The sequence below is a fragment of the Engystomops pustulosus genome, chromosome 4 (genome assembly GCF_040894005.1).
Source record: "Engystomops pustulosus chromosome 4, aEngPut4.maternal, whole genome shotgun sequence".
NCBI classification, from domain to species: domain Eukaryota; kingdom Metazoa; phylum Chordata; class Amphibia; order Anura; family Leptodactylidae; genus Engystomops; species Engystomops pustulosus.
In genome coordinates this window covers 129,133,442-129,148,940 of record NC_092414.1, presented here as the reverse complement: position 1 = coordinate 129,148,940, position 15,499 = coordinate 129,133,442, and the positions used below count along the sequence as shown (strand labels likewise).

Sequence of the window (15,499 nt, the reverse complement as noted above, 5' to 3'; positions counted from 1 at the left end):
TATAATGGAAGGTACTAACTCCCCAGAAGCGTTCAGTCATGTTGCTTTAACCTTCTCTCCTCTCTTCTCCTGTTTGTTTACACAGCTCTGAGCAGTGAATGTTAACCCTTTCGACTCTCTCCATTGCTGTGGTATAATATAAGCAGTATTTTCAAGAGGGAGCTCCAGATTATTTTTGAACACTAAGCAGAATTTCTTAATAAAATCTGTTAGAAAAATGTTTGCAACACTATCCCCCACTGAAAGACTGGGTGAGGGTGGTAATTTAAATAGCAGATGGGAGGGGTTGTGCAACAGTACAGTGAAGAGATCTCACACATGAGCTCCCTTCAGTGCACCAAGTGCACCTGGAGTATAAATTCCTATGGCTGCTAACACAGTACACACAGCTATGGTTACACAGATCTCCAGGGCAGCTACTGTAGACAGTCTGCAGCTTTGTATACTCCCTTATCTGCACTTGTGCACAGTTAAAATGAGCTAAAATTTCATGTATGTACTATCACAGAGGTTTAAATAATATAGTGTTTATTTACTAAATTGTTTTTGTCACTACGGTGAATAATTAAAAAACATACAAATCCTTAATGTGAAATATCTATTATCCATCTTGGACCCTTGCTATCTCATAATTATCATTTCAATAATTATAGTAATAAAAATAAAAAGTGATCCTTACCCATATCTCCATATCTCCGCTATTTTTTTTGCATCTTTCAGCTAGGGCATATAGTTCAATTGTGGTCTCTGATACCACCCCAGTGTGTCTTCCTTCCACTATTATATGCATAACTCTGCCTTTGTTGATGTGAGCATCAAATGTGCTATCCCAAGGTGGGTACATGGTTGGCTTTTTCTGCACGTAAATCTTTCCATTTTCTGCAATGTCAAAGAAGAAAAATTCTAAGGGTTATATGCATGACCAACATGTCATTGATAGAACTTAAGATATTCTAGTCTAAAGAACGCATAGCACCTTAGACCTTTTACCAAGAAATAAGTAAGATGAGAAAAAAGTGGTCAGCTACAGAAACTGAAAACACCAGATAAATAAACTGAAATTGGAAAAAGTCCAGAATTACTTTCAGCCATGAAACCACTGGAGCAGAAATATGACTCGACCTTCTGCAGTGAAGAGAAGTGTGAGGGAAGAAATGTTTCCATAAGGATACTTTTATGAATTAAAAATAAAGCCAACTGTTACATGCAGTGGGTTGTGGACCCAATTATGCTTTGAGATACTCCATAAGGCATTGGTTATTCCGCTAGTTGGTTTTACTCTTTAATCCCTTTTTTTTTTAATATTTACCCATGATATCAAGTTGGTTTTAACAGGAGCTTTTGTTTCTTGTTTATTGTATCTGCACAGTACGGATAAATAGAGATGTAAAAAAATATAATCTGATCCTCCACATCAGATCAGGGGCATCAATATGGCGGTAGCTGTTATAGAAGTGTCAGGGGGCCGTGGCATCCGACCTGGCACACTAAAGAATGGAGGATGTGCAGCATTATATACATATTGTGCTGCACATTGTACCGCATAATATGTATATATCAGGTCACATCTTCCACAGTACACAGCATGAATCGCAAGCTCAAAAAATAAATGCCGGGGGAGAGAGGGGGGACAGCAGAATGAAAGGACTAGGGATCTTTCATGTTTAATTCCTGCCATGTACTTCTCCCATGTGGTCAGAAACAGTGTATAAATGCGTGAGTATACAAATATGTATATATTCTGAGAGGATAGGGGGCCCCATTCAGAAGTCTAATATCGGTCGCTGCCTCTCCTAGTTACGTCCCTGCATCAGATATTAGGTGATATGATCTACCCTACTTTTCAAAAGTTTTGTAGAGGACCTCCATACCATTTTGAGCTGGGGCTTAACCCTGCTGAAGTCCCATTTAGCCTGCCCATTCCCACTCAGTAAATGTGTGAGCCCACACTGTGAAAGTGAGCTTCTGTGTAATAATGCCTGCTTCAAACAGTCTAATGATTTTTCTTTTACATATTATATCTTCCCTCTTTGTTGCCTCTACAAGGTTCATAGTGGCAAAGTGTAATCTGTTCTTACTGGCCCCACACTGTATAATGCCCCATTAGTGGCCCCCGCATTATTTAATATCCTGTTGTGACCCACGATTGGAGCTCCCTTATAGTATAATGGTCTCTTAGTGGTCCTACAAAGTTTACTGTCCTCTTAGTGGCCTCCACATTGTTCAAATAGCTTAATGCCCCCTATTTGCCCCCCCCCCCCATAGTATTATTCCCGCATATTAGCCACTTGGTTTAATTCCCTTCATGACTTTGAGCAACAGAAAACTCAGTGAGGAGGAAAATAGGTAAGCCATTACTTAAAGCTGTAAACAATACAGGTTCCTGGTAATTGTTTAAACTAAATAGTGATTTGTTGTTCACTTTTCTTTTGAAAACCATTGTTTTATATTTTATAAACGTCTTTACTTGACACATCTATTTATTTATCCCTCATTCATCCCTTAAAAGTGGCAGCTAGTCTATAACTGGTATCAGTTGTTTAGTATATTTGATAGTTGAACAGGCAGATAGAAAACAGCAGGTGTTAGTAAGTGGTGGCATTAAAACCATCATGTAAAAGCACTCAAGTATTTTTTTTACACTTACTGGGGATAATTTATCAGAAGTTTCTGACAACAAAACTGCTTTAGTTGCTTGTGACAACCATTTAGAGCTCAACCTTAATTTCATGAACTGCTGTGGGAAATAAAAAGCAGAGCTCTGATTGGTTGCCATGAGCAACTACAGAGGTTTTGCTCTAAGACACTTTAAGTAAATATTCCCTACTGTCTTTATGCCCTCACTAAAATTGTGCCTGGTCTTTATTCTTTGTCCTCGGAGCCTACAGTTACTTTATGCACATTCTACTATGAAACTTAATTACTTACTTACCTATAGGAAATAAAAATAGAAAAATAGAAATTAACTACATTACATTACAGCAATGCCCGTTGTTATTCGACATTTATCTTCTTTTTATCTCCTGAACCTTGTTTGACCGTGCAGTTATCTTAATGCGTTTTGGATTATTCCAGCTGGTTCAGTGTTATTGGGCTTGATCCCTGCTGATTCAATAGTTCAAACTGTCATAGATTAGTATTTTACCACAATTTAAAAATGCTAAAAAAAACCTACTGTATATACTTGAGTATAAGTCAACCCAAGTATAAGCCGAGGTCCCTAATTTTAACACAAAAAACTGGAAAAACCTAATCACTGGATTATAGGACGATGGTGGGAAATGCATTGATCACAACTTCCCCCCAGTATATAGCCAGCAGCCTCTCAGTTTATAGCCAGCCCCTTCCCCCTTGTATATATCCATTGCCTGCCCCCTTGTATATAGCCACCAGCCCCCTGACCCTTGTATATAGCCAGCCAGTGCCCCGTAGTACAGTGATTTTCAACCAGTGTGCCGCGACACATGGTCGGGTGTGCCGCGGGGAAAGTTCCCCAAACTATGGTGCCCCCTGTGTTTTGTTTCCCAGCAATGCGCAGTGATGCGCAATCACGGCTTCTTACAATGTAGGAGACATGTACAATAACACATTTGCAAGCTTTGAACCTCGCGCGACAAAACGACGTCACTGAGGCCGGCGCATCATTCTGAGAGCAGAGAGACTCTCGCATTTGCCCACCGCCAAGGTAATGCCCACCAAAAATGCTGACTATATGAGCTTTTGCCTGAGTATATGAACTGTTGGCAGAATACTCAGTATATGAGCTGGTACTTTTAGTACTCCAGCAGTATACTGCATATAACAATGAGAAATGTAAAATGAGAAATACTATAGTCATGAGGCTGGAGTACTACAAGTACCAGCTGATATGCTGAGTATATGAGCTAGCACTAGTACTCTGGCCTCATGGCCATAGTACTTTTCATTGTACCCCTTAATTTTGCAGTAAATGAGCCACATAATAATCAGCACCATATACTAAAAACAGGGAGAAACTGAGAACTGTTGAGGAAGAGCTTCGTGTGTGTCTTTCCACCATTCCTGCCAGGATATCCCTTTTGTGTTTATCGAAACAGGCCCAGGTTTCACACTGAGTGAGTAAAATAAATTTGGAATCTATATTATTAACTATATGTATAATATGACTGTTTTAGTGTCATTTTGTGCTATTTTGGTTGGTGGTGTGCCCCAGGATTTTCTAAGTATAAAAAGTGTGCCACGGCTCAAATAAGGTTGAAAATCACTGCCCTAGTATATAGCCGGTTCCTGACCCACAGTATATAGCTAGTGCCTGCCCCTCGTATACAGCCAGTGCCTGCACCCCAGTATATAAACCTTGCATGCCCCACAGTATATAGCCAGTGCCTGCCCCACAGTATATAACCAGTACCTGCCTACATTATATAGCCAGTACCAGCCCCCCCAGTACATAGCCATTCCCTCCCTCACTATATAGCCAGTGCACCCCCCCACCCAGTAAACAGGCAGTGTCAGCACCCCTGTATATAGCCAGCAGCATGTTGCCCAGCCTAAAAAAAAACCAAAAAAATTCTGTAATCAACTTTACGCAGGTCTTCTGTTTTCAGCTCCGGCTCCGTCTTCGGCACTCCACATGGTCCGGTCATACACACCATGACACAAGCAGCTTGTGGAGCACAAAATATGATGCTGGAAAGTGGCTGAGGTCATGGTTTGTAAGACGGAACTGCACAGGAGCTGGAGACAGAAGACAGAAGAGGACTAGCGGGGGGCGTCGGAAAGGTGACTACAACGTTTTTTATTATTGACTCGAGTATAAGCTGAGTTAGGGTATTTAGGCACATTTTTTGTGCTGAAAAACTCGACTTAAACTTAAGTATATACAGTACTTTAAATCCATCTGCAAAACCATTATTTTAGTAAGTTGTTCCAATGAATCAAAAATGAAAAATGAAGGAAAATTGTATTGATTAACAGTTTGTCCTTGTTTTTGTTTTTGCAGCTCCTACTATAAGAAGTGTCTAATCCATGCAATCACATGCTTTCCATCCATACTTTACTATTTGCTAATATACATTTAAAGGGGTTTGCCCATGAAAAAAAGTTTTCAAATTTTAAGCCTCTAGTGATGTCTACATAATAAAGTTAAGTTTAACTCCTTACTTTACAATTTTACTCCAGTTTATTGCTCCTATCACTCAGTGATGGTCTTTGTGAAATTCCAGAGTGTGGGCGGGGACTCTCTAAGCAGACACTTCATGATTCCTCTGTGCTGTGTGCTGAAAATGTGCTTAGATCATCAGGGTACAGGGTTTACATACACTTTTATTTAGCTTCTAAACATTCTTCTAGAATCTGACACATAGAAAAAGTGAGATGAGACAGATCAGAGATGATGAGATCCATGAGATGGATATAAAACACAATGAGACAAACTATAATAGTTAGATAATCCTAGGACCACTTGCCGGTCGGACCTATAGTTTCTATAATTTTATTTCCAAATGTTGCAGTGAAGCAACAAATAAAGGGTCCTTTCGAACTATAAAAATTAACTTTTATTTGTTTGCTATGTAAAATAGATCAAATGGGATCTATGACATTCGTGTGAGCTCTTAAATGAAAAGACCCACAAAAACCAGTGGTGGGTGTAGAGATACACACTGATTCAACAAGAAGCTGAGATAATAATAAGGCGAGCTAGTATGTTTGTGTAGTTGTGTTTATATACTTATTTCGAAGAGGTGTTAGCAATAGCGGGGTGCTATGCCCCTGTGTGTAACACTGAATTCTGATAGACCTCTAAATGGGGCTCATGTAGAGGTTTTGGAACAGAAGTGCTGCATTAGGGTAACTTGCACTGATTACTTATTGTCCTCAAGACTAGGAATCATGCATAGATTCACACTTGGTGAATATTATTCGAGTTTATCGACGTCTATTACATCGGACTTTGATTCGGATCAACTAATGCAATTAGTTAGCACACAGCATTTACCTCAGTGCCACTTGTGCAATAAGTTGGCACATGGCATTCACCTCAGTGTCCTGTCTAGCTTCCACACCACATTGATCGATGGTCCTTGGTTTGGACTCATACACACATTCATACATTTTGGTCTTGCATTAGCCCTATTAAATTCTGAATATGTAGATCCAGCAGTTACTGCAGTTCGACCCTAGACCAATATTTTCTCTACACCATAACACCGCTAATGAAAAATAAAAAAGCTCAAACAGCCCCCACCCCTGACATGTTTCACCATTGACATGGCGTCCTCAGGGGTATCGGGGCTGATACCCCCTGAGGAAGCCATGTCAATGGCAAAACATGTTGGGAGGGCTGTTTAAGTATTTTTATTTTTAATGAGTGGTGTTATGGTTTAGAGAAAATGGGATGAGGTATACCTTACTGAGAGTTTTTATTGCTTCACAACCTTTTTGAAATCCCAAGTGAAACTTACAGAAATCCGAAGTGACTGAAAAGGTCAAAAATATCCTGGGCAGACACAACATTTTTGCATTAAATAAATGTACACCTAGGGCCTGCATACACGGGCATGTGTCGGAAACAAGAGCTGCTAGGTGGGCCCACTCATGGCCACATCTTCTTGCTTAGCATCTGGATGCAGTAAAGTGTTTTCTCATGTGCTGCAGGAAGCCAGCCTACATCCATGCATATGAAGCGCTGTGCAAGAGGATGAAGACAGCAGAGCGGAGGCCTGGACAGAGTGGACCACTGAAGTGAGTATTACTTTTTTTTTACTGATCACATTTACTAGTCCATGAGGGTGAGGAGGGGCTGCAGATAATCCATGGGATGTGAAGAGGAGCTGCATATAATCCATGGCGGGAGTGAGGAGTAGCTGCATATAATCCATGGGGGGGGGGTGTGAGGAGGGGCTGCATATAATCCATGGGGCGGAGGGGAGCTGCATATTATTAATCTAAGGGTGGTGAGGGGCGCCTGGGCTTGTATATAGTTAATCCATGGAGAAGGATGCCGGGCGCATATAATCCATGGGAAAAGGACTACATATAATTAATCCATTAGCAGAGAGGGTGGCCCAGGCTGTATATAATTAATCCATGGGAGGCAACTGCATATAATCCATAGGGGGTGGAAATAATTCATCCACAGTGGTGAGGAGGCTGTATATAATAAATAGTACATTCCATAACTCTCACAACTGAGTTCCCCTTTGTTCATGTAATATCCACTGCTAAAGCTTACCTGGCTCCTTGCCAAGCAGTTCTGGTCAAGCCTTTATTCAAATCACAACGTTCGTTTGGCAATTTTCATAGCACTCAGATCGGACCCTGCTGGTTGATATTCAATTTCTTCCCCTCCCACATCCTCCATGTGACTAATCCTCTCTTTCTGTCGGCTCACTGCAAAGGAAACCTTGGGCCTGCAAGGTTTGTAACCTTGGCCAGATCTGTGCCTTTCCAAAATTCTGTCTCTGAGCCCATTGGGCAGTTCCTTAGACCTCATGGTTCTCATGTGCTCTGAAATGCACTGTGAGGTCTTAAATGGACAGGAGCCTTTCCTAATCAAGGCCTATCAGCTTAATTAAACACAGCTGGACTCCAATGATGGAGTAGAACAATCTCAAGGAGGATCAGAAGGAAATGGACAGTGTTAGAGATTTTTATCTAGGACTCAAAACAGTCCTTACTTCAGTTGTACAGGTGACTTTCAAATTAACTCTTTCATGGCTGCCCCGGTACCGGGAGGAGAGAACAAACATAGACACATCAGTCTCTAGTGTATATGGAAATCTTCTCTCACTTTATTAGTCTCAGCTGCATATATCAAAGACAGAAACATCATCATCATCATCAATGGGGTGTGAACAGAAGATAGAATATTGTATTGCTATTGGCCATAATGAATTTACCAGGACATTCTCTAAGACATTCTCCCAAATGGTTAACGAACCATAAACTATTTCTTTTCAGATATGTTTTTCTACAGAATGTACAGAGAATGGCTCCAGAACCAAAACTTTTAGGATAAGAAGGAGAGCATACCGAAGGTCAATCATCTCTCACACGTGCCAAGGAAAAACTTTTACAGGCAGGTTACACAAAAATGGCTGAATCATGACATTAGCTTGACAATAGTCAGCGTACATGTCCGCTGTATCTAAAATGGCTGACAGTACGCAAGATGGCATCCGAAACCAGTGCGATCTCCATAACAACAGCATGTGAGTAAATGGACAACAAAGGGTCGAAATACTTATGACCATGTGATATTTCAGTTTCTCTTAATGAATTAGCAAAAATATCTCTGTTTCTGCGGGTTTTTTTAGTAAAATATGAGCAAAAACATTTTTAAGGGGTATGAATACTTTCCATACCCACTGTATCATCACTTATCTGAACATTTTTATAGAACATTACTACCGTGATTCTTTTGGTCCATGGCATTTATTATACTCAAGTTATAAGTATATGAATGCTGCTCCGAATGCTTCCATATGTACAATGACCATGAAGCCAAGAAATAGAAGTAATGGTTAGTAGATAAAGAATACTGTAATTGACTGCCAGATGCTATTATGAGACTACACACTCAAGGGAGCACTGCTCGATTTTCAGCAGGTTTTAAATAACTTTTAAAATGGACAGAGCTCAGATGCTAAAGTACTGGGAAGGTGGAAATACTTACCATATAATTAAATCCAGGAACTACTCTTTTTGTAGAATATTGAAAAACAGATGCATTTCTACTTCAGAAAATCTATATAAAACATTTACTGTTCTGTGCTGTAGAAACAAATATTAGTTAAACAAATGGGATCTTTCTTGCCAGAGAAAATTGTTGAGATACTTTAAAGCTCTGTTCACATTTATGTTGGTTATTTCTCTCATTCTGCTACTTCATAGGAGCAGAACAATGAAACAGCAGAATACCTATATCTCCAAAATGACTGACACCCTACAGAACCTATTAACTATCATGGGATCTGTTGTGTTTCTGTAGATTCTGGGTAAATGATAATGCTGTTCTTTACCTGGCATTTTTTATGGAATTTTCAGATGAGGTTCATAAGAAATTTTCCATAGAGTTATGAGCTAAACCTTAGCAGATAAAATATGTGTTATTAAAGACTAATAAAATTTGATAACACAACCATATATTTTTTAAGAGAAGAATGTCTATTTAAACTTCACACCATTTATAAAATCACACAAAGAAGAGCAACTTACAGAATTCAGAAGTGACTTAAAAGGCCAGAAATATCCTGGGCAGACACAACATTTCTGCCGATTTGCGCCGATTGTAGCTGAATTGCCCCGGGATTTTGGCGCACGCAATCGGCATGCGCGCGACGGAAATCGGGGGGCGTGGCTGAACGAAAACCCGACTTATTCGGAAAAACCGCCACATTTAAGAACGGAAAATGTGTCGCTCGGGACGCACTTACCTTCACTCAGCCCGAGCCGGTGAACTCCAGCGCGTTCAGATGCTTTTCAGCGCAGCAGCGCCACCTGGTGGACGGCGGAGGAACTGCCTTATTAAATCCCGACCGGACCCGAATCCAGCGCAGAGAACGCGCCGCTGGATCGCGAATGGAACGGGTAAGTAAATCTGCCCCTATGCATTGTACAGTGTTTTATAAAATGTCAATAAAAACAGGGCAAGTTTTGTGATATTGAGGTTAGTTTTGTGATATGTCTGCTGTAGTTTCAACTTAAATGTGAAAGATGTGGAAAGTAACCTTAAGTAAAAACATGATTATAGCTTTTTTCAGGAAGTATCAAGATTGTGTCTTTACATTATTTTTTTTTTCAACCAATTTTTTATAGAAAAACATACAAAGTACATATAGTGAGGTAAGGCTCCCAAACAGAAGCCTCTCCTTACATTTGTTGCAAACCTAAAGAGGGAAGTGGGTATACAAATAGGTATTAAAATAAAAGGGTCATCATGGAAGCAATAGACGTGAAGTTATAATAATCATATTTTGCATAAATTTGCACAGGAATGCATATGATAAACATTACATACATTTCCATCAAAATGCAGATGCAAGATGAGTTAGTAAAGCCCACAAATACAATCCATTTATTCCACCTTTTACCATAAACTGAAGAGGAACCCATTCTCTCACACTCTAAAATACAGTTATATTGGATCTCCTTAATAATAGCAGGTACAGCCGATACTCCAGAGGATTTCCATAATCTAGCTAAACTCATTCTGGATGTTGTGGGAATATGAAATATTAATCCCCTGTCATTTTTATCTAATGAGTCCGGCCCCAATTAAAGTAACGTAATATGCCCGCCCCAGGGAGGAGGGTACTGAAGGACCTTAGAGGTTAATGAAAATGTATCTCCACAAAAAGGTGCTAACACTTTGCAGGACCCCATATGTGCAATAGGGTTCTTATTTCAGACAGGCATCTCCAACACTTAGCTGAAGAGGAGAATTTTACAGATCATATAATTCCAGCTATGTAATATTTTCCTTGATCATTCTAGCTTTTCTATTGTTTTATTAATACAGAAATGTTGAAATATTTATTGATCCTGAATTAGCAACAGAAAATAAAAAGTATTGCAAATCTATGTGTTAAGGTATTTACTTTAAGGATATAACTTTTACTTACACAGTGCAGGAGCAAGTCTCACCCTCTGCCCTGTTCCCTAGGCACTAGTGATGGGCAGAGCTCTTTTCAGTGAACAATGGAAGTTGGCTCTTTATATTTCGATTAAATTCTCCCTGCACTAGCTGGCCCTGGGCAGAGAGTAAAAAACTCAGTTAACCCGGCTCTTTAATGACTGACTCTCAATGGATATTAATATAATATATATATAATATTTATAATATAATATTTAATATCTATATAATATTTAATAGGGAGCTGTTCCGGAGTCAGAATAGCCTATTCTTTCAGTGGAGCCTATCCAGCTCACTGAAAAGAACCAAACTTTCTATCACTACTATGCACTTCCCCATCCCTCTACTTGATGTTATCTCAGCAAAGGAAACACACAGAGGGAGGGAGGAAGTGCTCCTGCACATTGTTACAGCCTGTGAAGCCAGAGCACCAAGGGGCTCTCATAACACCCCCCATGGCACTTCAGGCTCATTAGCAAAATTTTAAGAGTTAAATTTAGAAGGAAGGAGGTCATGGATAACAAATATTAACACAGTTCAGGTGATTGGATCTATGTGTAAGTGGCCCTGGTTTACTATGCATGATTTTATAGTAGATGTCCTTTAAGGAGTCTTATTGCACTACTGTGCTGCCCTGTATATATACATTTTCTTCTACAAGGGATTGCACAAGTGGACATACTTGTGAAAACCTTCTGTAGTGTTCAGCAAAATAAGGATAAGAGCAAATAAAAGCAAAACATACCTGTCTCAATAGCTTCTTTGACTATAACAGCACAGTAGGGTCTCTGCAAGGCATCCCCATTAGGTGGAAGGTACGGTCCAACTTCAAAATTTGAGAGACTTATTCGTAGAAATGGAGACATGGCTTTTCCTGTATGACAAGGAGGCAAGATGATTGTTTCTTTATAAATGTCACGGTCCTTTCCTTCAGCTGCTTATCTATCAGGAAGAGACTGAATAAAGCATTCAGAATATAAACTCTACTGTCCGCGTAGCAGGAAGCTCTACAGTGGTCTATGTGTTGGCAAATGTGTCATCTACACTCGCTTCAGCTCTGTCTTTCCTGATTTATCTGGTGACTTACAAATGTCAGCACCACCTGCTGTTATCAGTTTCCCACATTTCAAAACACTAATGTAACTACAGTCAGAGAAGGGCACTGCTCATGACTGTACTCGCAGGGAAGGCAAGAGTTTATGTCCTCACAAAGTACTCCTTGTTTAATATAGATTTTATTTCATTATTTATTTTTTCTTTTATTCCTAAATTTATATCACTAGGTATATGCATGTGTTGGAAAAAATGGAGTAAGGCACAATTCACATCTTTCTTTTGTGCCCTTCTGCTATGCCAGGTCTCCCCTTCAACTTCTTTCCCCCTGGTGTTCCCCCTAGGGTTACATGTACTGAAGGATCCCAACTGTCATGTTTCCTATCCATGCAAAAGTAACAGGTACTACTGTTATTTTGCCATTAAAAATAATGGGATATGTCCCTTCTGACTGCTTTCAAGGATTTTATGGGTGAAGGTCCCGCTCAGTATAAAAATTGGTGGGTGGCCATGCGCCCCTAGAAGGCTTGGGATACCACACCCAAACCACCTATTTTATAATCCACTACTGAATGAGACAAGAAAATTTCTATGTGAGTTGATACTGCATAAGGAAATAAATCCTGAAATCTTGGACTGAGCTTTCATAGCGGGTGACATTATTTTTCAGTTTGTGCTGTGTCCATTCATCAATATATTATCTTTACAGATGTGATTAGAATCAAAGTCATATTTTAACCAATCCTGGTGAAATACTTTACATAACTGTAGGACAAACTCTTAACTGCTGTCTATCTCCCTAGCATAACATGAACATTACATCAGCTCATCACTGCACAGGTTGCATATCTCCTTCTGAATATAGTTTAATCCAATCACTAATTTCAGTCTATCACCCAGTCCTCGTTCTTCTATCTAAGATTATTTCCTTCTTTAATTTGGATCTCCCATTCACGCCTCCAGGACTTCTACAGAGCTGCACCAATTCTCTGGAATGTCCTAACCGGGATGATCAGACTAATGCCAAAGCTTAAAACGTGCTCTTAAAACCCATCTATTCAAGCAGGACAATCACATTCTCTAACTGTATGTAACTGCAACTCTCTGTTCACTAACCATCCCTTTGTACAGGCTACTCTGCAGTCCGATTCACCTTGAACCTCTGTTAAACCTCCATGCTTTACTTTTTTAACGGGGGGAAGGAACGGAGGAAAGGAATGGTGACGTGAAAGGAGCCTAAGCCCTAAGCCCTCCAAGACTTTGATGTAAAAAAGTAACAAAATATTGTTGCGCTACTTCCTAAACATAAATTTGTAACATTTTCCATTAATACATTGCTCATATCAGTGCTGAGAAGTGAGTGGGAATGGTGAACCTGTTGAGAAGTTGTTCATCTAATGTGTCCAACAAGCAAATGTAGTGCATCTAATATACATGCTGTGTGAAAAAGTTTTTATAGGAAGTAGGCATTTTTTCCTAGAAAGAAATTGAACTGCACTTTAGTTTGGAATTGTTGGAATTGTAGTGTGTAGCAGCTAGGAGTTGGAAGTCAGGTTTCAGAGTCAAACGTGTGGTATCAGAGACAGAAGTCAGGTGTTAAACTTGGCTTAAAAAGGGTTGGTCACTTTACCTCATGTATTTTGTAATGTGTTTATAAGTGTGGGAGGGCAGTATATTAGGTAATTTACCAATTTACATCTATTAAAGGAAAGCTACCACTTGCATGGTAGCAATTTAAACTAAATATATTTACCTGTCCATGTCGTCTGCTACATTCCAGTGCCAGGGGCGATGTTAGGGGGTGGCAAACTGGGTATTTGCCCAGGGCCCCGTGTCCCGAAGGGGCCCCCTGCATGTGGACTTTTGCAGAGGATGTATTGCTCTTTTAATAATATATGCCTGGGTGAAGATGCTTATCATCTATTTCCTATCTATCTATCTATCTATCTATCTATCTATCTATCTATCTATCTATCTATCTATCTATCTATCTATCTATCACCTCCTATTATTTGTTTATTTCCTCACTATATATCAGTCTATTTAACTATGTATCCATCTATATATCTTCTATCTACCTACCGTATGTACTCATGTATAAGCCAAGTTTTTCAGCACAAAAAATGTACTGAAAAACCCCACCTCAGCTTATACACGAGTCTATAAAAAAACCCTCACGTTTCTGGTGCGCCCCATGCTCTGTGTGGCTTCTCTTCTCTCTGTGTATAACAGCAGGCAGAGGCGCGTCCATGTGCTCTGCCGGACGGAGAAGAAAGAAGATGAGCAGAGGGGAGTCGCACGGAGCATCGGGAGCATCAGAAGGTGAGTATGTAAGTTTATTTTTTTATACGCCAAGGGGCTCTAGGGGGAATCTCATCAGAAGAGGGGAGGCCTGGATTCATGGGGCATTTCATCATTGGAGGGTGGCTGGCTGCATTGGGCATTTCATAACAGGAGGCTGGCCGCATTGGGCATTTAATCATCAGTGGGGGTTGAGCTGGTTGCATGGGACATTTCATAGCTGGGGGCTGGCTGCATGGGGCATTTCATTACTGGAGGAGGCTGTGACCAATGCATTTCCCACCCAAGGCTTATACTCAGTCAATAAGCTTTCCCAGTTATTTGTGGTAAAATTAGGGACCTCGGCTTTTACTTGGGTCGACTTATACGTGAATGTATACAGTATTTATCTCCTATCTATTCTTCTACTGTATCTATCTTTCATATCTATCTATACATAAACTAGTTTATGTTTATGCATCAATAAATCTATCTTTCATCTATCCATATCATCTTTTAATATTTATCTTCTATAATCAATCTACATATTATCTGTCTATCTCCTATAAAATTCTCCTATAGTTTCATATTACAGATTGCCTTACCTATTCATAAACTACAAAGAGTTATTATTGGGCAAGGCTTAAGGAGCCTCTTACCGAATGCGATTGTTGATTTCTGCAGAGCCCCACTTTGTCTAAAACCGGCCCTGTCTGGTGCATATCTTCATTCGGCTTAACATGCCAGGACTTTTTCACATCAACCAGGTGCTCTTGGCTAATAATTATGAATGCCTCCATCAAGTTCAAACTTTAAATATGAAACAAATGTGTTTTCTACATAACCCATGATATGTTTGCTCTACATAAAGGCATCCAGGCCTCTCTTGGACATGTGCATAGTCCTCCATAACAACCTCCTGTGACAGAGAGTTCCATAGTCTGTCTATGGCAACGGTAAAACCACCCCTCCTCTAGGCATAGAGGATGCCCCCCTTGGTCACATTCCTAAATTTAAAATATCTTTGGAGAGATCCTTGTACTACCCGTTCAGGTATTTGTACATTGTAATGAGGTCTCCCCTAAAATGAATAACCCTAAATTTTGTAATCTGTCATTGTATTCTAGTCACCCCTTACCTAACTGGAATGGGTACAATGTCCATTTTATTCCCTGGTGCCCAAAACTGTAGACAATATCCCATGTGTGTACTGACAAGTGATTTGGTCAGAACTATGTCCTTATCATGATTCCTCTCTTGATACATCCCATAATTTTATTTGCTTTAGGAGCAGCTGCCTAGCTCTGGTCACGAAAATTAAGTTTACCATCCAGCAATACCCCCAAGTCATTTTCAGCTGCAGTTTTACTGAGTAATTGACTGTTTAGAACAGAATTGTACATTTTGTTTCCATGACCCAAGTGCATAACTTTACATTTATCTACATTAATCCTCATCAACCATTTCTCTGCCCACTCCTCAAGCTTCCACAAATCCCTCTGTAATGCTATACTATCGGCCTCGGTATTAATTTCTTTACATAGCTTAGTA

General features: G+C 39.9%; 1 protein-coding gene across 2 annotated transcripts in view; it reads right to left on the bottom strand.

Annotated features, from left to right (window-relative positions):
* Positions 1 to 15,499, bottom strand: part of PRKCQ (protein kinase C theta) — an 86,365-nt gene that overhangs the window by 42,698 nt on the left and 28,168 nt on the right. The window contains exons 2-3 of one of the 2 annotated variants that reach the window (XM_072147431.1): positions 11,361 to 11,489; positions 680 to 879 (exon numbers count right to left, since the gene is read on the bottom strand). In XM_072147431.1, coding sequence (XP_072003532.1) covers positions 680 to 879; positions 11,361 to 11,481 — 321 coding nt within the window. In that variant the 5' untranslated portion in view covers positions 11,482 to 11,489. The remainder of the gene's footprint in view (positions 1 to 679; positions 880 to 11,360; positions 11,490 to 15,499) is intronic. The other variant, XM_072147432.1, reaches the window with a different exon arrangement.